This window comes from Palaemon carinicauda, chromosome 11, assembly GCF_036898095.1.
Source record: "Palaemon carinicauda isolate YSFRI2023 chromosome 11, ASM3689809v2, whole genome shotgun sequence".
NCBI classification, from domain to species: Eukaryota; Metazoa; Arthropoda; class Malacostraca; order Decapoda; family Palaemonidae; genus Palaemon; species Palaemon carinicauda.
Genome location: NC_090735.1, coordinates 115,264,322 through 115,281,567, shown reverse-complemented (window position 1 = coordinate 115,281,567; position 17,246 = coordinate 115,264,322). Strand labels below are relative to the sequence as shown.

At 36.5% G+C, this 17,246-nt stretch overlaps 1 protein-coding gene across 1 annotated transcript in view; it reads left to right on the top strand.

Annotated features, from left to right (window-relative positions):
- Positions 1-16,890, top strand: part of LOC137650134 (mucin-2-like) — a 278,523-nt gene extending 261,633 nt beyond the window's left edge. Inside the window, exon 33 of the mRNA XM_068383280.1 lies at positions 16,269-16,890. Within this exon, the coding sequence (XP_068239381.1) occupies positions 16,269-16,820 (552 nt within the window). The 3' untranslated portion in view covers positions 16,821-16,890. The remainder of the gene's footprint in view (positions 1-16,268) is intronic.
- Positions 16,891-17,246: the final 356 nt, after the last annotated feature.

Genomic DNA, 17,246 nt, shown 5'->3' with positions numbered 1-17,246 from the left:
CAATTGTAACATTCATTTATACAATGGCCATTACCAGTTTATCAAGAAATTTTTCAACTAGTATTGTGTCTTTATCATCTGCAACAACAATTTTACCATCAATTTCTACAACTGGTTTTCCAGAAACTTCATAAACTACTACTTCACCTTAAACTTTTATGACTACCATGCTTGCACACGATTTTCTTCATCCAGCTCCATACAAAGACTTACAACCAAGAGTCTACAAATAACTTCTTTAATCACCATTTTGCCAATAGCACCTTCATCTTTGAAAGTACCATCGGAACTTACAATGGCTTCTTTAGTAGCAACATTTCAAACTGCACCACCAACTTCTCCAACTATCATTGTATCAGTAATATTAACAACTTCTACAACCACAAATGTTCTTATAACTTTACCCATACAATTGAACAAGAAGCTTGAACAACTACGCCTTTCAACATAAATCACTGACCTATCGCTTTAACATTAACCTCTACAACTACTGACTTTCAGGGAAATATTTTGACCACAACTCTACCAGTAACTACTTCAATCACAACATCAACAGCAACATCTACTGCCTCTACATCAGTTTCACCTACTACAACCACAGCACCACGAATTACAACCACTACTGTACAAGCAACTTCTTTGACGACCACTGAACAAGCTATATTCTCAACTGAACACGAAACTAATACATACACCACTAAACACACAACATATACATCAACCTCTGAACATGGGAATAATGCAACAATCACAGAAGTAACGTCAACATCCACCACTGGAGACGTAAATTCCCCATCCACCAATGAAGACGTAATTTCCACACCCACTGAAGATATAACTTCCACATCAACCACTTAAGATGTAATTTTCACATCCACCACTGAACATGTAACTTCCCCATTCATCACTGAAGAATAAACTTCAACATCCTCCACTGAAGAAGATTCTTTTACTTTCAACACTGAACAATAAAATTCTACACCAAAAAGCACAAAATTAACTTCTACATCCAACACAGAAAAGGAAACTTTAACAGCCACCCCTGAAGAAGAAACAGCCACAACTACTGCTATACAACCAATTTCTTGGTATCTGAATGCAGAAGCAACTTTAACATTGGCTACTGTAGAGGCAACTTCTAGGTCCAACACAAATGAAACAGCTTCTAATTCCACCACAGAAGAAACAATTTCCAAACACACCAAACTAGGAACTTCTACATCCACCTCTGAAGGAGCAACTTCTACATCCAACACTGTAAAAGCAACTTCTACACCCAACACTTCTACAACCACAACTGAAGAAGCAACTTCTGCATTCACAACTGAAAAAATGACTTTACATCCACCACTGAAGAAGCATATTTTACATCTAGAACTGAAAAAGCGACTTTTGCATCCTCAACTGAAGAAGCAACTTCTACATATACAACTAAAGAAGCGATTTCTGTATCCAAAAGTGAAGAAGCAACTTCTACATCCATAACTGAAGAAGTTACTTCTATATTTACCACTGAAGAAGCAACTTTTATATCTACAATCGAAGAAGCAATGTCTACATCCACAACTGAAGTAGCAACTTCTGCATGCACAACTGAAAAAGCAACTTCCACATCCACAACTGAAGAAGCGACTTCTGCATACACAACTGAAGAAGCTACTTCTATATTTACCACTGAAGAAGCAACTTTTACATCCACAATTGAAGAAGCAACTTCTACATCCACAGCTGAACTAAAAACTTCTGCATCCACAACTGAGGAAGCTACTTCCACAACCTTAACTGAAGAAGCAACTTCTACATCTACCATCGAAGAAGCGACTTCTACATCCACCACTGAAGAAGCTACTTCTACATCCACCACTGAAGAAGCAACTTCTGCATCCACAACTGAAGAAGCAACTTCTACATCCACAACTGAGGAAGCAACTTCTACATCTACAACTGGAAAAGCAATTTATGCAACCACAACTGAAGAAGCAACTTCTACATCCACAACTGAAGAAGCGCCTTCTACATCTACAACTGAAAGAGCAATCTCTGCAACCACAACTGAATAAGCAACTTCTACATCCTCAACTGAAGAAGGAACTTTTACATCTATAACTGAAGAAGCAACTTCTACATCTACCATCGAAGAAGCGACTTCTACATCCACCACTGAAGAAGCAACTTCTGCATCCACAACTGAAGAATCAACTTCTACATCCACAACTGAGGAAGCAACTTCTACATCTACAACTGGAAAAGCAATTTATGCAACCACAACTAAAGAAGCAACTTCTACATCCACAACTGAAGAAGCGCCTTCTACATCTACAACTGAAAGAGCAATCTCTGCAACCACAACTGAAGAAGCAACTTCTACATCCTCAACTGAAAAAGCGACTTCTACATCTACAACTAAAAAAGTAACTTCTGCATCCACAACTAAAGAAGAAACTTCTACATCCATAACTAGACAAGCGACTTCTACATCTATCACTAAAGAAGCAATTTCTGCATCCTCAACTGAAGAAGCAACTTCTACATCCTCAACTGAAGAAGGAACTTTTACATCTATAACTGAAGAAGCAACTTCTACATCTACCACTGAAGAAGCGATTTCTGCATCCACAACTGAAGAAGCAACTTCTACATCCATAACTGAAGAAGCGACTTCTACATCTACCACTGAAGAAGCAACTTCTGCATCCTCAACTGAAGAAGCAACTTCTACCTCCACAAATGAACAAGCGACTACTCCATCAAATACTGAAAAAGCAACTTCTACTTCCAGCACTGAAGTAAAGACTTCTACATTCACACCTGAAGAAGTTACTTTTGCATCCACAGATGAAGAAGCTTCTACACTCACCACAGAAGAAACAATTTCCAACTCCACCACCAAACTAAGAACTTCTACATCCACCTTTGAAGAAGCAACTTTTACATCCAACACTAAGTATGCAACTTCTACATCCAACACTAAGTATGCAACTTCTACATCTGTCTCTTAAGAAAAATCTTCTATTTCCGTCACTAAAGAAGAAACCTTTACATTTTCTACTGGAGAGACAATTAAATCGCTTACTGGAGAAGCAACTTCTAGGTCTTCTACTGAAGAAGTCACTACTAGAATTTCTGCTGAAGAAGTAACTTTTAAATATTCAACTAAAGAAATAACTTCTAGATCGTCTATTAAAGATGCAACTTCTATATCTTCTACAAAAGAAGGAACTTCTACAACCTTGAATGTAGAAGCAACTTCTGCATCCACAACCGAAGAAGGCATTCCGGGGTCCACCACTAAGAAAGAATTTTTTTTTATTAACCACAGGAAAAGTAACTTCCACATACACCACTGAAGAAGTAACATCTACGCCCTCACTGAAGAAGTAACTTTTATATCTTCGTCAGAGGATGAAACTTTCAAATCTTCTATTGGAGAAGTTACTCTTACAGCATCTACTGGTCAAAAAACTTATATATCAATTACTGGAGCAGCAGTTTCTACAACCACCACTGGACAAGCACCATCAACATCCACTACTGAACACCCAACTTCTACATCAAATACTGAACATGGAACTTCTAAATCATCTGCTGAACAAGTAATTTCTACATCTACCTCTGAGTATCTAGCTCCTACATTTACTACGGAACTTTTAACTTTTACATCCAACACAAATTCTACATTGATTACTGAAATATTAAGTTCTACATCTACCTCGAAGCAAGTAACTCGCATCCATTTCTGAACTTGCGACTTCTGTATCCATTTTTGAATGTGCATCCTTTGCATCCTCTATTGAACATGATAATTCTGTTTAAAGTTTTGAATGTGCATCTTCATTTTCCACTTCGGAACACGCGTCCTTTACATCCATTTTTGAACATGTAACTTTTACATCCACTATTGAACAATAAAATCATACATCCGATTACTGAACCAGCCTCTTTCACATCTTTTGAACAATCAACTTCCACAGCCACATCTGAACAAACAACTTCTATATCAATTTCTGGACAAACAACCACCACAGAACCAGAAAATTCTGCAAACAGCATTGTATTTGCAACTTATACAGTTACGTTGTTCCAAAAACTTTAATGTTTACTTTTTTATAAACACCCTCTTCAACCACAACTGAACTAATAGATTCTATTTTCATCGGTGAACCTAAAACTTTTTCGGCCACCCTTTTGAGTCAACCAATTTATATGCATTAACCTTCTTTAACTATCTTTGCACTGATGCACTACAATTATCATTGTAACAATATTTTTTGCAATTACTATGGTAGTAACTTAAATTATACAAAAATCATCATTAATCGACATTGTATCAACAACTCCAATCACGAATATACCAATAACATCTACAACTAGCATTGCAAGTATATCAATGAATTCTTCAAATACCATTGTGTCTGTATTATCTTCATCAACAATTTTACCAGCAATTTCCATAACTGATTTCCCAGAAACGCCATACACTACTACTTTATCATTAAACTTTATGACAACCATCCATGCACACCATTATCTTCAACCAGTTCTGTATAAAGAAATACTACACCAACCCTACAAGCAACTTCGTTAAGTACTATATGCCAATACCACCTTCATCAGTAACAGAACCATTAACAAGTACAATAACTTTTTAAATAGCAACATTTCGAACTCAACCAGCAACTTCCAATCACCATTGTGTCAGTAATATCAACAACTAAAACCACAAACGTATCAATAACTTTACCCATACAATTGAACAAGAAACTTGAGCAGCTACAATTTTCACCATAAATCATTAAACCATCACTTTACCATTAACCTCTACAATCATTGATTTTCAGGGAAATATTTCGACCACAACTCTACCAGTAACTAATACAATCGCCACGACAATAACAATCTCTGCAGGCTCTACTTCAGTTCCACCTTCTACAACCCCAGCACAAGGAACTACACCCACCACTGTACAAGCAACTTCTACATCCACCACTGAACAAGAAACTTTTACACCAACCCATAAACAAACAACATATTCACCAATCCCTGAACAAGAGAACAATACAACCATCATGGAAGAACCAACTTCCACCTCCACCACTGAAGAAGCAAATTCCACATCCACCACTAAAAAAGTGACTTCTACATCCACCATTGAAAAAGACACTGCCACATTCACAACTGTAAAACCATTTTCTATGTCTACCACTGAACAAGCAACTCCTACAACAACTACTGAACAATTAACTTCTGCATCCACCTCTGAAGAAGAAACTGCCATAACTACCACTGGACAACCAGTTTTTAGATCTACCACATATAAAGCATCTTATACATCCACTACAGAAGAAACAATTAACAATTCCACCAAACCAGGAACTTTTATATCAATCTCTGAAAAAGCAACTTCTACATCCAACACCAAAGAAGCAACTTCTACGTCCAGCACCAAAGAAGAGATTTCTACATCCAGCACCAAAGAAGCAACCTCTTCATCCAACACTAAAGAAGCAACCTTTTCATCCAACACTAAAGAAGCAATTTCTACATCCAGCACCAAAGAAGCAACCTCTTCATCCAACACTAAAGAAGCAACCTTTTCATCCAACACTAACGAAGCAATTTCTACATCCAGCACCAAAGAAGCAACTTCTATATCCAGCATCAAAGAAACAACTTCTATGTCCAACACCGAAGAAGCAACCTCTACATCCAACACTGAAGAAGAAACTTCTACATCCAACACTGAAGAAGTAACTGCTATATTCACCACAGATGAAGAAGATTCTTCACCCTCTACTGGAGAAATAACGGAATATTTTACGGAAGAAGCAACTACTAGATCGTCCACAGGAGAAGCAATTTCTCAATCTTTTACTGAAGAAGTAACACCTAGATCTTCTACTGAAGAAGCAACTTCTACATCCTCGACTTTTGAAAAAACTTCTGCATCCACATTGGAACAAACAACTACCACCACCCTCACTGAAGAAAGCACGTCTGTATCCACCACTAAGGAAGAAGCAAATCTGTTTACCACTGAAGAAGCAGCCTCTATATCCTCCACTGATGGAATAACTTTTATAACCTCTACTGATGATGCAACTTTCACTTCTATTTTAGAACCTACTTTAACATCTACTGATGAAAAAGTTTCTATATCAATTACTGGAAGTACAGCTTCTACAACCACCACTGGACAAGCACCATCAACCCCCACTGCTGAACAGCCAAGTTTTACATCAAATACCGAACATACAACGTCTAAATCCTCTACTGAAAAAATAATTTCTACATTCAACACAAAATATAGAGCTTCTACATTGACTACTGAAAGAGTAAGTTCTACTTCTGCCTCAAAGCAAGTAACTCCTGCATCAACTTTTAAACATGCAACTTCTATATCTACTTTGGAGCGTACAACTTCTACATCCTCTTTAGAATGTGCAACTTTTACATACGCCCTTGAACGCGTAACTTCTGCATCTGCTTTTCAATATGCAGCTTCTACAACCAATGTTGAATATGCACCATCTCAACTCCACTTCTAAACATCCATCTTTTAAATCCACTTTTGAACATGCAACTGCTACATCCATGTTGTGTCTTGCAATTTATATATATGCTTTAGAACATGCTTGAACAACAAAATTCTACATCCACTTTTGAACCAGCCTCTTCCACATGTACCTCTGAACGAGGAACTTTTACATCAATAGCTGGACAAAGAACTTCTAAATCAATATCTAGAAAAAAAGAAACTCCTATACTTTCTATAAAAGCAAATTTTACATGCACTTTAACAACCACAACATAACCGGAAATGTCATCAATCATCTCATTTCCAGCAAATTATACAATAAGCATTGTATATCCATCTTTTAAAGTTAACATTGTCCAAAAAACTTTTATATTTACTACTTTATCAAACCTCTTCAACCACCGTTGAACTAACAGATTCTATTTACAACAGTGAGCCTAACACTTATAAGACCATTCTTTTGTTATCAACCAATGTATGTCCTTTAAACATCTACAACTATCATTGCATCAACACACTACAATTACTATTGTATCAATATTTTTTAATCACTCTGCTAGGAACTTCAATCTCCACTATACCAAAATCATTATCAAGTTCCATTGTATCTACAACTCCCACCACAGTTATACTAATAACTTCTACAACTGCCATTATCAGTATATCAGAAAATTCTTCAACTACTATTGTGTATGTATTATATTCCACAACAATTTTACCAGCAATATCCACAATTGATTTTCCAGAAACTCCATAAACTATTACTTTACCATCAGCTTTTATAACTACCACACACACACAATCACACACACTATGTTCTTCGACCAGCACTATACAAAGAATTACAGCCACTACCCTACAAGAAACTGCTTTAATCACCATTTTGCCAATAGCTCCTCCATCAATACCAGTACCCTCAGCACCAGCAATAGCTTCTTTAATAGCAACATTTCAAACTACGCCAACAACTTCTTCAACCATCATTGCATCAGTAATATTAATAACTTCAACAACCACAAATGTGTTAATAAATTTACCCATACAATTGAGAAAAAAAAAAAAACGAACAGTTACGCCTTTCATCATAAATCATTGAACCATCACTTTACCATTAACCTTTCAACCAATGATTTTCAGGGAAATATTTCGACCACAACTCTACCAGTAACTGCTACAATTGCCACGGCAATAACAGCCTTTGCAGATTCAACTCCACATCTACCTTCCACAACCTCAGCACAAGGAACAACAACGACCATTGTACAATCACCTACATCCACCACTAAACAAGCAGCATCTGTATCAACCACTGAACAAACAACTTCTACATCCACCATTAACAAAGAAACTAGTACATCCACCACTGAAGAAGAAAATGCAATAACCACCGCTGCACAACCAATTTCTACATCAACCGCTGAAGAAGTGACTTCTACATCTAGCACTGAAGAAGTGACTTCTACATCTCCCATAAAAGAGGTGACTTTAACATCTCCCACTAAAGAAGTGCCTTCTACTTTTACCACTAAAGAAGCAACTTTTACATCTCCCACTAAAGACGTGACTTCTACATCTACCACTAAAGAAGTGACTTCTACGTCTGCCACTAAAGAAGTGACTTCTACATCTACCACGAAAGAAGTGACTTCTACATCTATCACTAAAGAAGTGACTTCTATAACCACCACTGAAGAAGCCGCTTCTACATCCATGAATAATGAAGTGATTTCTGTATCCACCACTGAAAATCCAACATTTACAAACGAAAATCCAATAATTACATCCAGCAATGAACAATTATCTTCTAAATTTACCTCTGAGCAAATAATTAATAGATCCCCTACTGAAGAAGCAAGTTCTAAATCTACCACTGAAGAAGTGACTTCTACATCCACTGCTATAGAGGCAACTTCTATTTTCACCTCTGCAGAAGCAACTTCTACAAATAACACTGAAGAAACAGCTTTTATATCCACCACTGAGAAAGAAAATTTGACATCTTCTACTGCAGAAACAACTAGATCTTTTACTGAAGAAGAAACTTCTAAATCTACTGAGGAAGCAAATTCTAGATCTTCTAATGAAGAATCTTCTAGATCTTCTACTGAAGAAGCAACTTCTAGATCTTCTACCGTAAAGGCAACTTCTAGATCTTCTTCTGAAGAGGCAACTTCTAGATATTCTACTGAAGAAGCAACTAATAGATCTTCCACTGAAGAAGCATCTTCTACATCCTCATCTGTAAAAGAAACTAATAAATCTTCTACTGAAGAAGCATCTTCTACATCCTCATCCGTAAAAGCAACTAATAAATCTTCTACTGAAGAAGCAACTTCTAAATCTTCTGCTGAAGAAACAACTTCTAGATCTTCTACTGAAAAGGCAACTTCTAGATCTTCTATTGGAGAAGCAACTTCTAGATCTTCTACTGAAGAAGCAACTAATAGATCTTCCACTGAAGAAGCAACTTCTACATCCTCATCTGTAAAAGAAACTAATAAATCTTCTACTGAAGAAGCAGCTTCCAAATCTTCTGCTGAAGAAACAAATTCTAGATATTCTACTGAAAAAGCAACTTCTAGATCTTCTATTGAAGAAGCAACTTCTACATCTACTGAAAAAGCAACTAATAAATCTTCCACTGAAGAAGTAACCTCTACATCCTCAACTGTAAAAGCAACTTCTGCATCCACATTGGAACAAGCAACTACCACCTCCACAGCTGAAAAGGGCACTTCTGGATCCACCACTGATGAAGAAACTTTTCTATTTACCACAGGGGAAGCAACTTCTATATACACCGTTGAAGAAGCAACCTCTATATCCCTTGCTGAAGGAGTAACGTCTATATCTTCTACTGATGTTGCAACTTTCACATCATCTTTTACATCAGATACTGGAGAAAGCACTTCCGTATCAATTTCTGGAGTAGAAGCTTCTACAACCACCACTGAAAAAGCACCATCAACATCCACTATTGTACCACCAACTTCAACATCAAATACCGAATATGAAATTTCTACTTTGTCTACGGAACATGTAATTTTTACAGACAGCTCTGAGCAACTAACTCCTACATTCACTACAGAAATTGCAAGTTCGATATTCAACACAAAACATGAAAATTATACGTTGACTACTGAAAGAGTAAGTTCTATACATATATCTCGGAGCAAGTAACTCCTACATCCACTTTTGAACTAGCAACTTCTATATCCGCTTTGTACGTGCAAATTTCATATCTGCTTTTGAAGGTGCAACTTGTGTATCTACGTTTGAACATGCAGCTTCTATTCCACTTTTGAAGGTGTTACTTCTATATCCAATTTTGAACGTCCAATTTCGGCGTCCACTTCTGAACTTACATCTTTTTTATCCACTTTTGAATGGGCATCTTCTACATCAATGTTTGAACTTACACCAACTACATCCACTTCTGAACACACATTTGCTATGTCCACTTCTGACACGCAATTTTTACATCCACTTTTGAACTTGCAACTTCCATATACCCCTTTGAACATGCAATTTCTACATCCCCTACTCACCATGGAAATTTTACTTCCACATTTGATCATGCAACTTCTACATACACTTCTGAACAAGAAAATTCTACATCTATTTCTGAATCATCCTTTTCCATATCCACTTCTGAGCAATCAACTTCCACACCCATTCTGAACAAACAACTTCTACATCAATTTCTGGACAAAAACTTCCATATCTTCTGAACAAGCAATTTTTATATTCACTTCAACAACTACCACAGAACCAGAAACATCTTCAATCATCTTATTTCGAGCAAATTATACAATTACCATTGTATGTGCAACCTCTATAGTTAATGTTATCCTAAAAAATTTATTTATTTCATTAGCACCCTCTCCAACCACCATGTTATAACAAATTATATTTTCATCAGTAATCCCAAAACTTCTACTTCCACCCTTTTTCATCAACCAGTTTGTGCTTAAAACGTCTAAACTATCTTTGCCCCCACACACTACAATTACCACTGTAACAATATTTCACTTTTAATCACTCGACCAGTAACTTCGATCTCCGCTATACCAAAATCATCTTTAATCCCCATTGTATTAACAACTCTGACCACAATTGTACCAATAACTTCTACAACTGCCATTGCCAGTATATCATTGAATTTTTAAATACTCTTGTGTCTGTATCATCTGCAATAGCAGCTTTATGAGCAATTTCCACAACTGATTTTCCAAAAACTTCATAAACGACTACTCTACCATTAACCTTAATGGAAACCATATATGCGCACCATTTTCTTCACCAAACTCTAAAATGAATGACAGCAACAATTTTACCAGAAATTTTAACCACAATTTTGCCGATAGCACTATCACATAAAACCGTACCATCAATGCCTACCATAACATATTTAGTAGTAACATTTTCAGCGATACCAGCAACTTCTACAACAATTATTGTGTCAGTAACATCACCAACTTCCTAAGCAACATATATGCCAATAACTTTAACCATACAGTTGAACAAGAAACTTGAACAGCTACGACTTTCACCATAAATCAATGAACCTTTACTTTGTCGTTAATATCTACAACCATTGATTTTTCGGGAAGTGCTATAACCACAACTCTACCAGTAACTTCCACAATCACCACAGCAGTAGTAACCTCTACTTCAGTTCTACCTTCTACAACCCAAGTACCAGGAATTACAACCACCACTATACAAGCAAGTTCAACACCCACCAATAAACCAGAAATTTCTATATCATTCACTGAACAAGCAACTTTTACATCAACCACTGAACAAGATACTTTTGTATATACTTATGATCAAGAAACTTCTACAGCCACCACTGAACAAAAAACTTCTACATCCATCTCTTATACATCCACCTCTGAACAGGTAAATGATAAAACCATTACGGAAGAATTGACTTCTATAACCCCCACTGAAGAAGCAACTTCCACAACCAACACTGAAGGAGCAACTTCTACAGCTTCCACTGAAGAAGAGACTGCTTTATCCATCACTGCACAACCCGTATCTAAATCTACCACTGAAGAACTTATTTCTACATCTACCTTAACATACAGCTTCTACATCTACCATTAAGGAATCTACTTCTATATCATATACTGAACAAGTTACTTCTACATTAACCACTGAACAAGCAACTTATACAATATCCAATGATCAAGCAACGTCTACTTCCACCACCAAACGAGAAACTTCTATATCCACCACTGAAGAGGTAACATACATCCACCACTGAACAACCAAATGATACAACCATCACGGAAGAATTTATTTCTGTTTCCCCACTGGAGAACCCACATTCACGTCCAGCACTGAAGAAGAAACTACCCCATCCACCACATCACAATAGATGAACAATCATCTTTTTATAACAACATTGAACCAGCAACTTCTACATCCATTGATGAACAAGCAGGTTTTGTATCCACTAATAAAAAAAAAAAAAAAACTTCATCCACATCTGAAGAAGCATGTTCTAAATACTCTACTGGAGAAATTACTTCTACTTTAACTACCAAGAAGGTAACTCGTATGTTCACCTGTCAACAAACAATTTCTATATCCATCACTGAAGCAGCAATTTCTGAACCTACTACTGCGAAAGCAACTTCTACATACACAAAAGTACAAAATTCTTTTACATTCACCTATGAACATGCAACTATTACATTCTCTACTGTAAAAGCAATTTCTACTGCCTCTAATAAAGAATTAATTTCTACATCTTCTATTAAAGAATCCAATTCTACGTCAAATATTGTAGAGTAAACACCTACATCTATCAATGGGAAAAAACTTCTAAATTCACCACCATCAAATGTGCAACTTCTACATCCACCACCGAACATCCTACTTAAATCCTCTACTGAACAATTCAGCAAATAGAGAAACAACTTTAGCATACACTTTTGAGGAAACAGCTTCTACATAAATCACTGAAAATGAACTCTTCCAAACACTGAAGAAGCAACTTCTACATACAAAAATGGAGAATCAGTTGTTACATCCACCATTGAAGAACACACTTCCTCATTCAACCTTGGAATAGCAATTTCTTCGTCTACTACTGAAGAAACAACTTCATCTACCACTGGAATAGCAACTTCTTCATCCTTCACCAAGAAAGCATTTTTTTCCACTTCAGAGCGAGAAATTTCCTTATTCATTTCTGGACATCTAATTCCGAAATAAAAAAAATGACTTTTACATCTACCAGTGAACACTCTACTCTTACATTCATCGCTGGAAAAGATGTTACTAAATCTACTACCAAATATTTTTTTTCTACCTCCACTTCTGAACAAGCAACTTCTATATCCCTCACTGAGCATTCAACTTTTACATCCACCACTTAAACATGTAACTTTTACATACTGCTTCAACATCCTCGACCGAAGAAGCAATTTTATGTCCACTACTGGACAAGCAATTTCTTCACCCATTTCTTAACTAGCAACTTCCATATCCACCACTTAATAGCAAACTTCTATTTCCTCAACTGGAGACTTGACTTCTAAAGCAACTTCTACGTCTTCTACTGAGGAATTAACCTCTATATTCCCCACTAAACAAGCAACTTCTACATCTGCTGAAGAGGCAATTTCTTCTTCATCTTCTCAAGAAGTAACTTCTACATCCTCTATTAGAGAAGCAACTCCAAAATCTACTTCTGAACACAGGATTACTACACACACCACAAGAACCTTTTACATTTTGCATTTAAGAAAGCAATTTCTACATCATCCACTGATCAAGCAACTTCTACCTCCACCACTAAACAAGTGACTGCTACATTTGCATCTGAACAAGCAACTTGTGCATTCTCTACTGAAGAAGCTATTTTTAATTCCTTTACTAAAGAAACAAATGCTACATTATCTATTAGAAAAGCAATCTCTACATCTTCTAACAAGGAAATAGCTTACACACCCATCCTTAATTAAGCATGCTACTTCTACATCTTCTACCGAAGAAGCAACTTTTACATGCACTTCTGTGCATGCTACTTCTATATCTTCAACTGAAGAAGTAACTTTTACATCATCTACTGGAGAAAAACCTGTTGCAACTTCTACTAGAGAAGCAACTTCTATGTCCACTACCAAACATGGAACTATGTCATCCACTACTAAACAAACAACTTCTACATCCACTGGTAAACAGCCAACTTTTACATTCACCACTGTAGAAGCCACTTCTACATCCACTTCTGAATTATCAGCTTCTACTGCACATCCACCACTGAAGAAGTAATTTCTTCATCCACCACTGAAGAAGCAACTTGTTCATCCACCACTGAAGAAGCAACTTATTCATCCACCACTGAAGAAGCAACTTATTCATCCACCACTGAATTAGTAGCCTATTTACCTGCCATGGAATGAGCATCTACATCCACCAGTAAACAACTAATTTCTACATCCATTAGTGAACACTCAACTCTTACATCCACCACTGAAAATCTGACTCTAACATCACTTTCTAGAAATGCTACTTCTACATTCACCTCTGAACAAGTAACTTCTACATCCCCTTCTGACCAAGTGACATTTTCTTCTTCATCGACCTTTGAACAGAATATTGAGCAAAAAAAAAAAAAAAAAAAAAAAAAAAAAAAGGGAGACATCTACCACTGAACTACTAACATCAATATGCAGGATGGAACAAGAAAATTATTCACTGACTACTGAACAAGTAACTTTCACACTGACTACTGAACAATTACAGTAAGTTCTATACCCACTTCTGAACTTGCGACTTCTACCTCCACTTCTGAACATACTCTTTCTACCTCCAGTTATGAACATGTGACTTCTACCTCCGCTTCAGAACATGCGACTTCTACCTCCACTTCTGAACATGTGACTTTTACCTTTACTTCTGAACATATGACCTCTACTTCTGAACATGGAACTTTTACTTCACTTCTGAATGTGACATTTACTCCATTTCCGAACATATAACTTCTATGACTTTTCCCTTCACTTTTGAAAATGTGACTTCTGCCACAGTTCTGACTGTGCGTTGTCTACCTCTATATCTGAGCATGTGACTTCTACCCCTCTTTTTCAAACACGTGACTTCTACTTCTTTTTTATCAAATATGTGATTTCTACTTCTTTTTTTCAAATATGTGACTTCTACTTTTTTTCAAACATGCGACTTTACCTCTTTTTTTCAAACGTGACGTCTACTTCATTTTTTCAAACTTGTGACTTCTACCTTTCTTTTTCAAACACATGACTTTACCTCTATTTCTGAGCATGCGACTTCTACCTCCACTTATGAACATACGATTTTTACCTAAACCTCTGTTGTCTACATGCAACTTACATCCAGTAATGAACAAACAGCCTCTACATCAGATTTTGCAATTTTTGCATCCACTTCTGAACCAGCAATTTTTACATCCTCTTTTGAACAAATAACTTTTACAATTTCTTCGTCAAATACAACTTCTGTATTAGCTCAGTGTTTTTTAACTGCAACGATATCTGTCAGTTTTACAACCACCACAGATCAAGAAACCTCTATAACCATCACATTACCAAGAAATTAGCGAAGTATACAATCACCACTGTATCGACAACTTTTACCTTTGCCATTATACCAATAACTTTAATACCTAGTCACCAAGAACTTATGATTCCTACAACCACCATTATTCTTAATAACTAGTGTACTGGAAACTTCTATAACTACTATAGTATTAGCATACAATTACCATAGTATCAAAATACTACTACGATAGTATCAACAATCAACTACCATATACAGTAGTATTAGCTTACAATGACCATTGTATCAACATACAACTACCATTGTACCCATAACATTTTCAACAATCTCAACCAATAACTTCAATCTCCACTCTACCAGAATCATAATCAACCCTCATTGCATGAAACATTTTATCAACAACAACTTCATATACCTCGTTGCCTGTAAAATTTGCAATGACAATCCTATTGTACCTGTAATTTCCTCAACCACTTATTTTCCAGAAATGTTCTCAACAATTGCTTTTACCTCCTGGCTAGTACAGCGGTAATGTGTTCGCTCAGCATTCGCATAAACAGCAGATTGATCCCCGACTGGGACCTTGACTTTAAGCTGTTTACTTGGGAGGCCCCCACTGTGGTTGAGCACCACAATGGGGGTTTGGGCTTGCCTGGCTGATGTTCTGGTGGGCATCTATTCTGATGGAACTGAAACCAGGCACCTTCAAGTTTAACCATTACCTTTTATGGCCACCACTCTCACCACCATGCTCTTCAACAAACTCCCTATACAAAATATTATAGCCCTTACTGTATAAGAAACTTCATTAATCACTTCTGGGTTGCTAACTTTTACTTCTACAACTGTACCAACAGTGCCTAAATCTACACCCATAGAGAAGCAACATTTACAACCACTACTGTCCCAGCAACTTCTCTAACTTTATTTTTATCCATCTTTGTCAACAAATGGAGTCAACCTACCACTGTAAGCTACACTCAAATTCTTAAAACGCCAATGCGTCAACTTCTACAATCATCATTGTGCCAGGAATATCAATAATCTTTGCAGCCAATGATGTGCTAGTAACTGCTCCCATACAATTCTACAAGGAAATTATACAACCATGTATTTAACAGCAAATCCTTCGACCATCACTGTACCAATAACCTCTATAACCACTGCTTTTCAGGGAAATACTTCAAGCACCACCATACCTGTAACATCTGCAACCAGCACAACAATTGCAACATCTAGAGCATCCACTTCAATTCCCCCTCCAACGACCACAGCACCAGAAACTACAACCACAACTTTACTTACAACTACCACTGCACCAAGAACTTCTATATCTACTACTGAGCCAGTAACTTCCACTTCTACTACTGAGCCAGTAACTTCTACAGCTACTGAGCCAGTAACCTCTACAGTTACTACTAAGCAGGTAACTCCTACAACTACTACTGAGCAGGAAACATCTACTGCTACTACCAGGCAGGAAACTCCTACAGCCACTACTGAGCAGGTAACTCCTACGCCCATTTCTGAACAAGTAACTTCTACATCCACCACTGAACAAGAAATTTCTACATTTACTACTGAAAAAGTAACATCTTCACCAGCAGCTTTTTCATCTAGTACTGAGCCAGCAACTCCCACAAGCACCAATTTACCGACAGGTAATGATATGCAGATTAAAAATGTATATACATTCATATTGCTTCTCATATTTAGCAGTAGATAATTAGAGTACAATTGTAAGCCGCTGTTAAGTTTAAAACTTTCATGCTATGACATATAATAGTACATTTTTGGTTCAGTAGTCAGGTTTGATAAAAACTTCATAATTCTATAAGTAATAATAATCATTATCTTAAACATATCTCCCTTTCTAAGTAGTTCTTCATAAGATTGTTTAGTAATTCCTTGTAGGATATTCATTCATTTTATTACTCTTGAGGAATTTTCCTTAATTCCTAACAATCACTTAAAGTTATTGGCTATTTATTTTCAACTGATAATTAGGATTCATTTCTCCTTCAATTTCACAATTTCTTTACTTTATCAACTTTTTTTCTATGTATATGATCTTTTCCACACTTTTGCTTCTAAGTTAATCAATTTTCACATTTTTGTATTCCTAGAGCTTTTAATTCTTTTAGATCTCTCT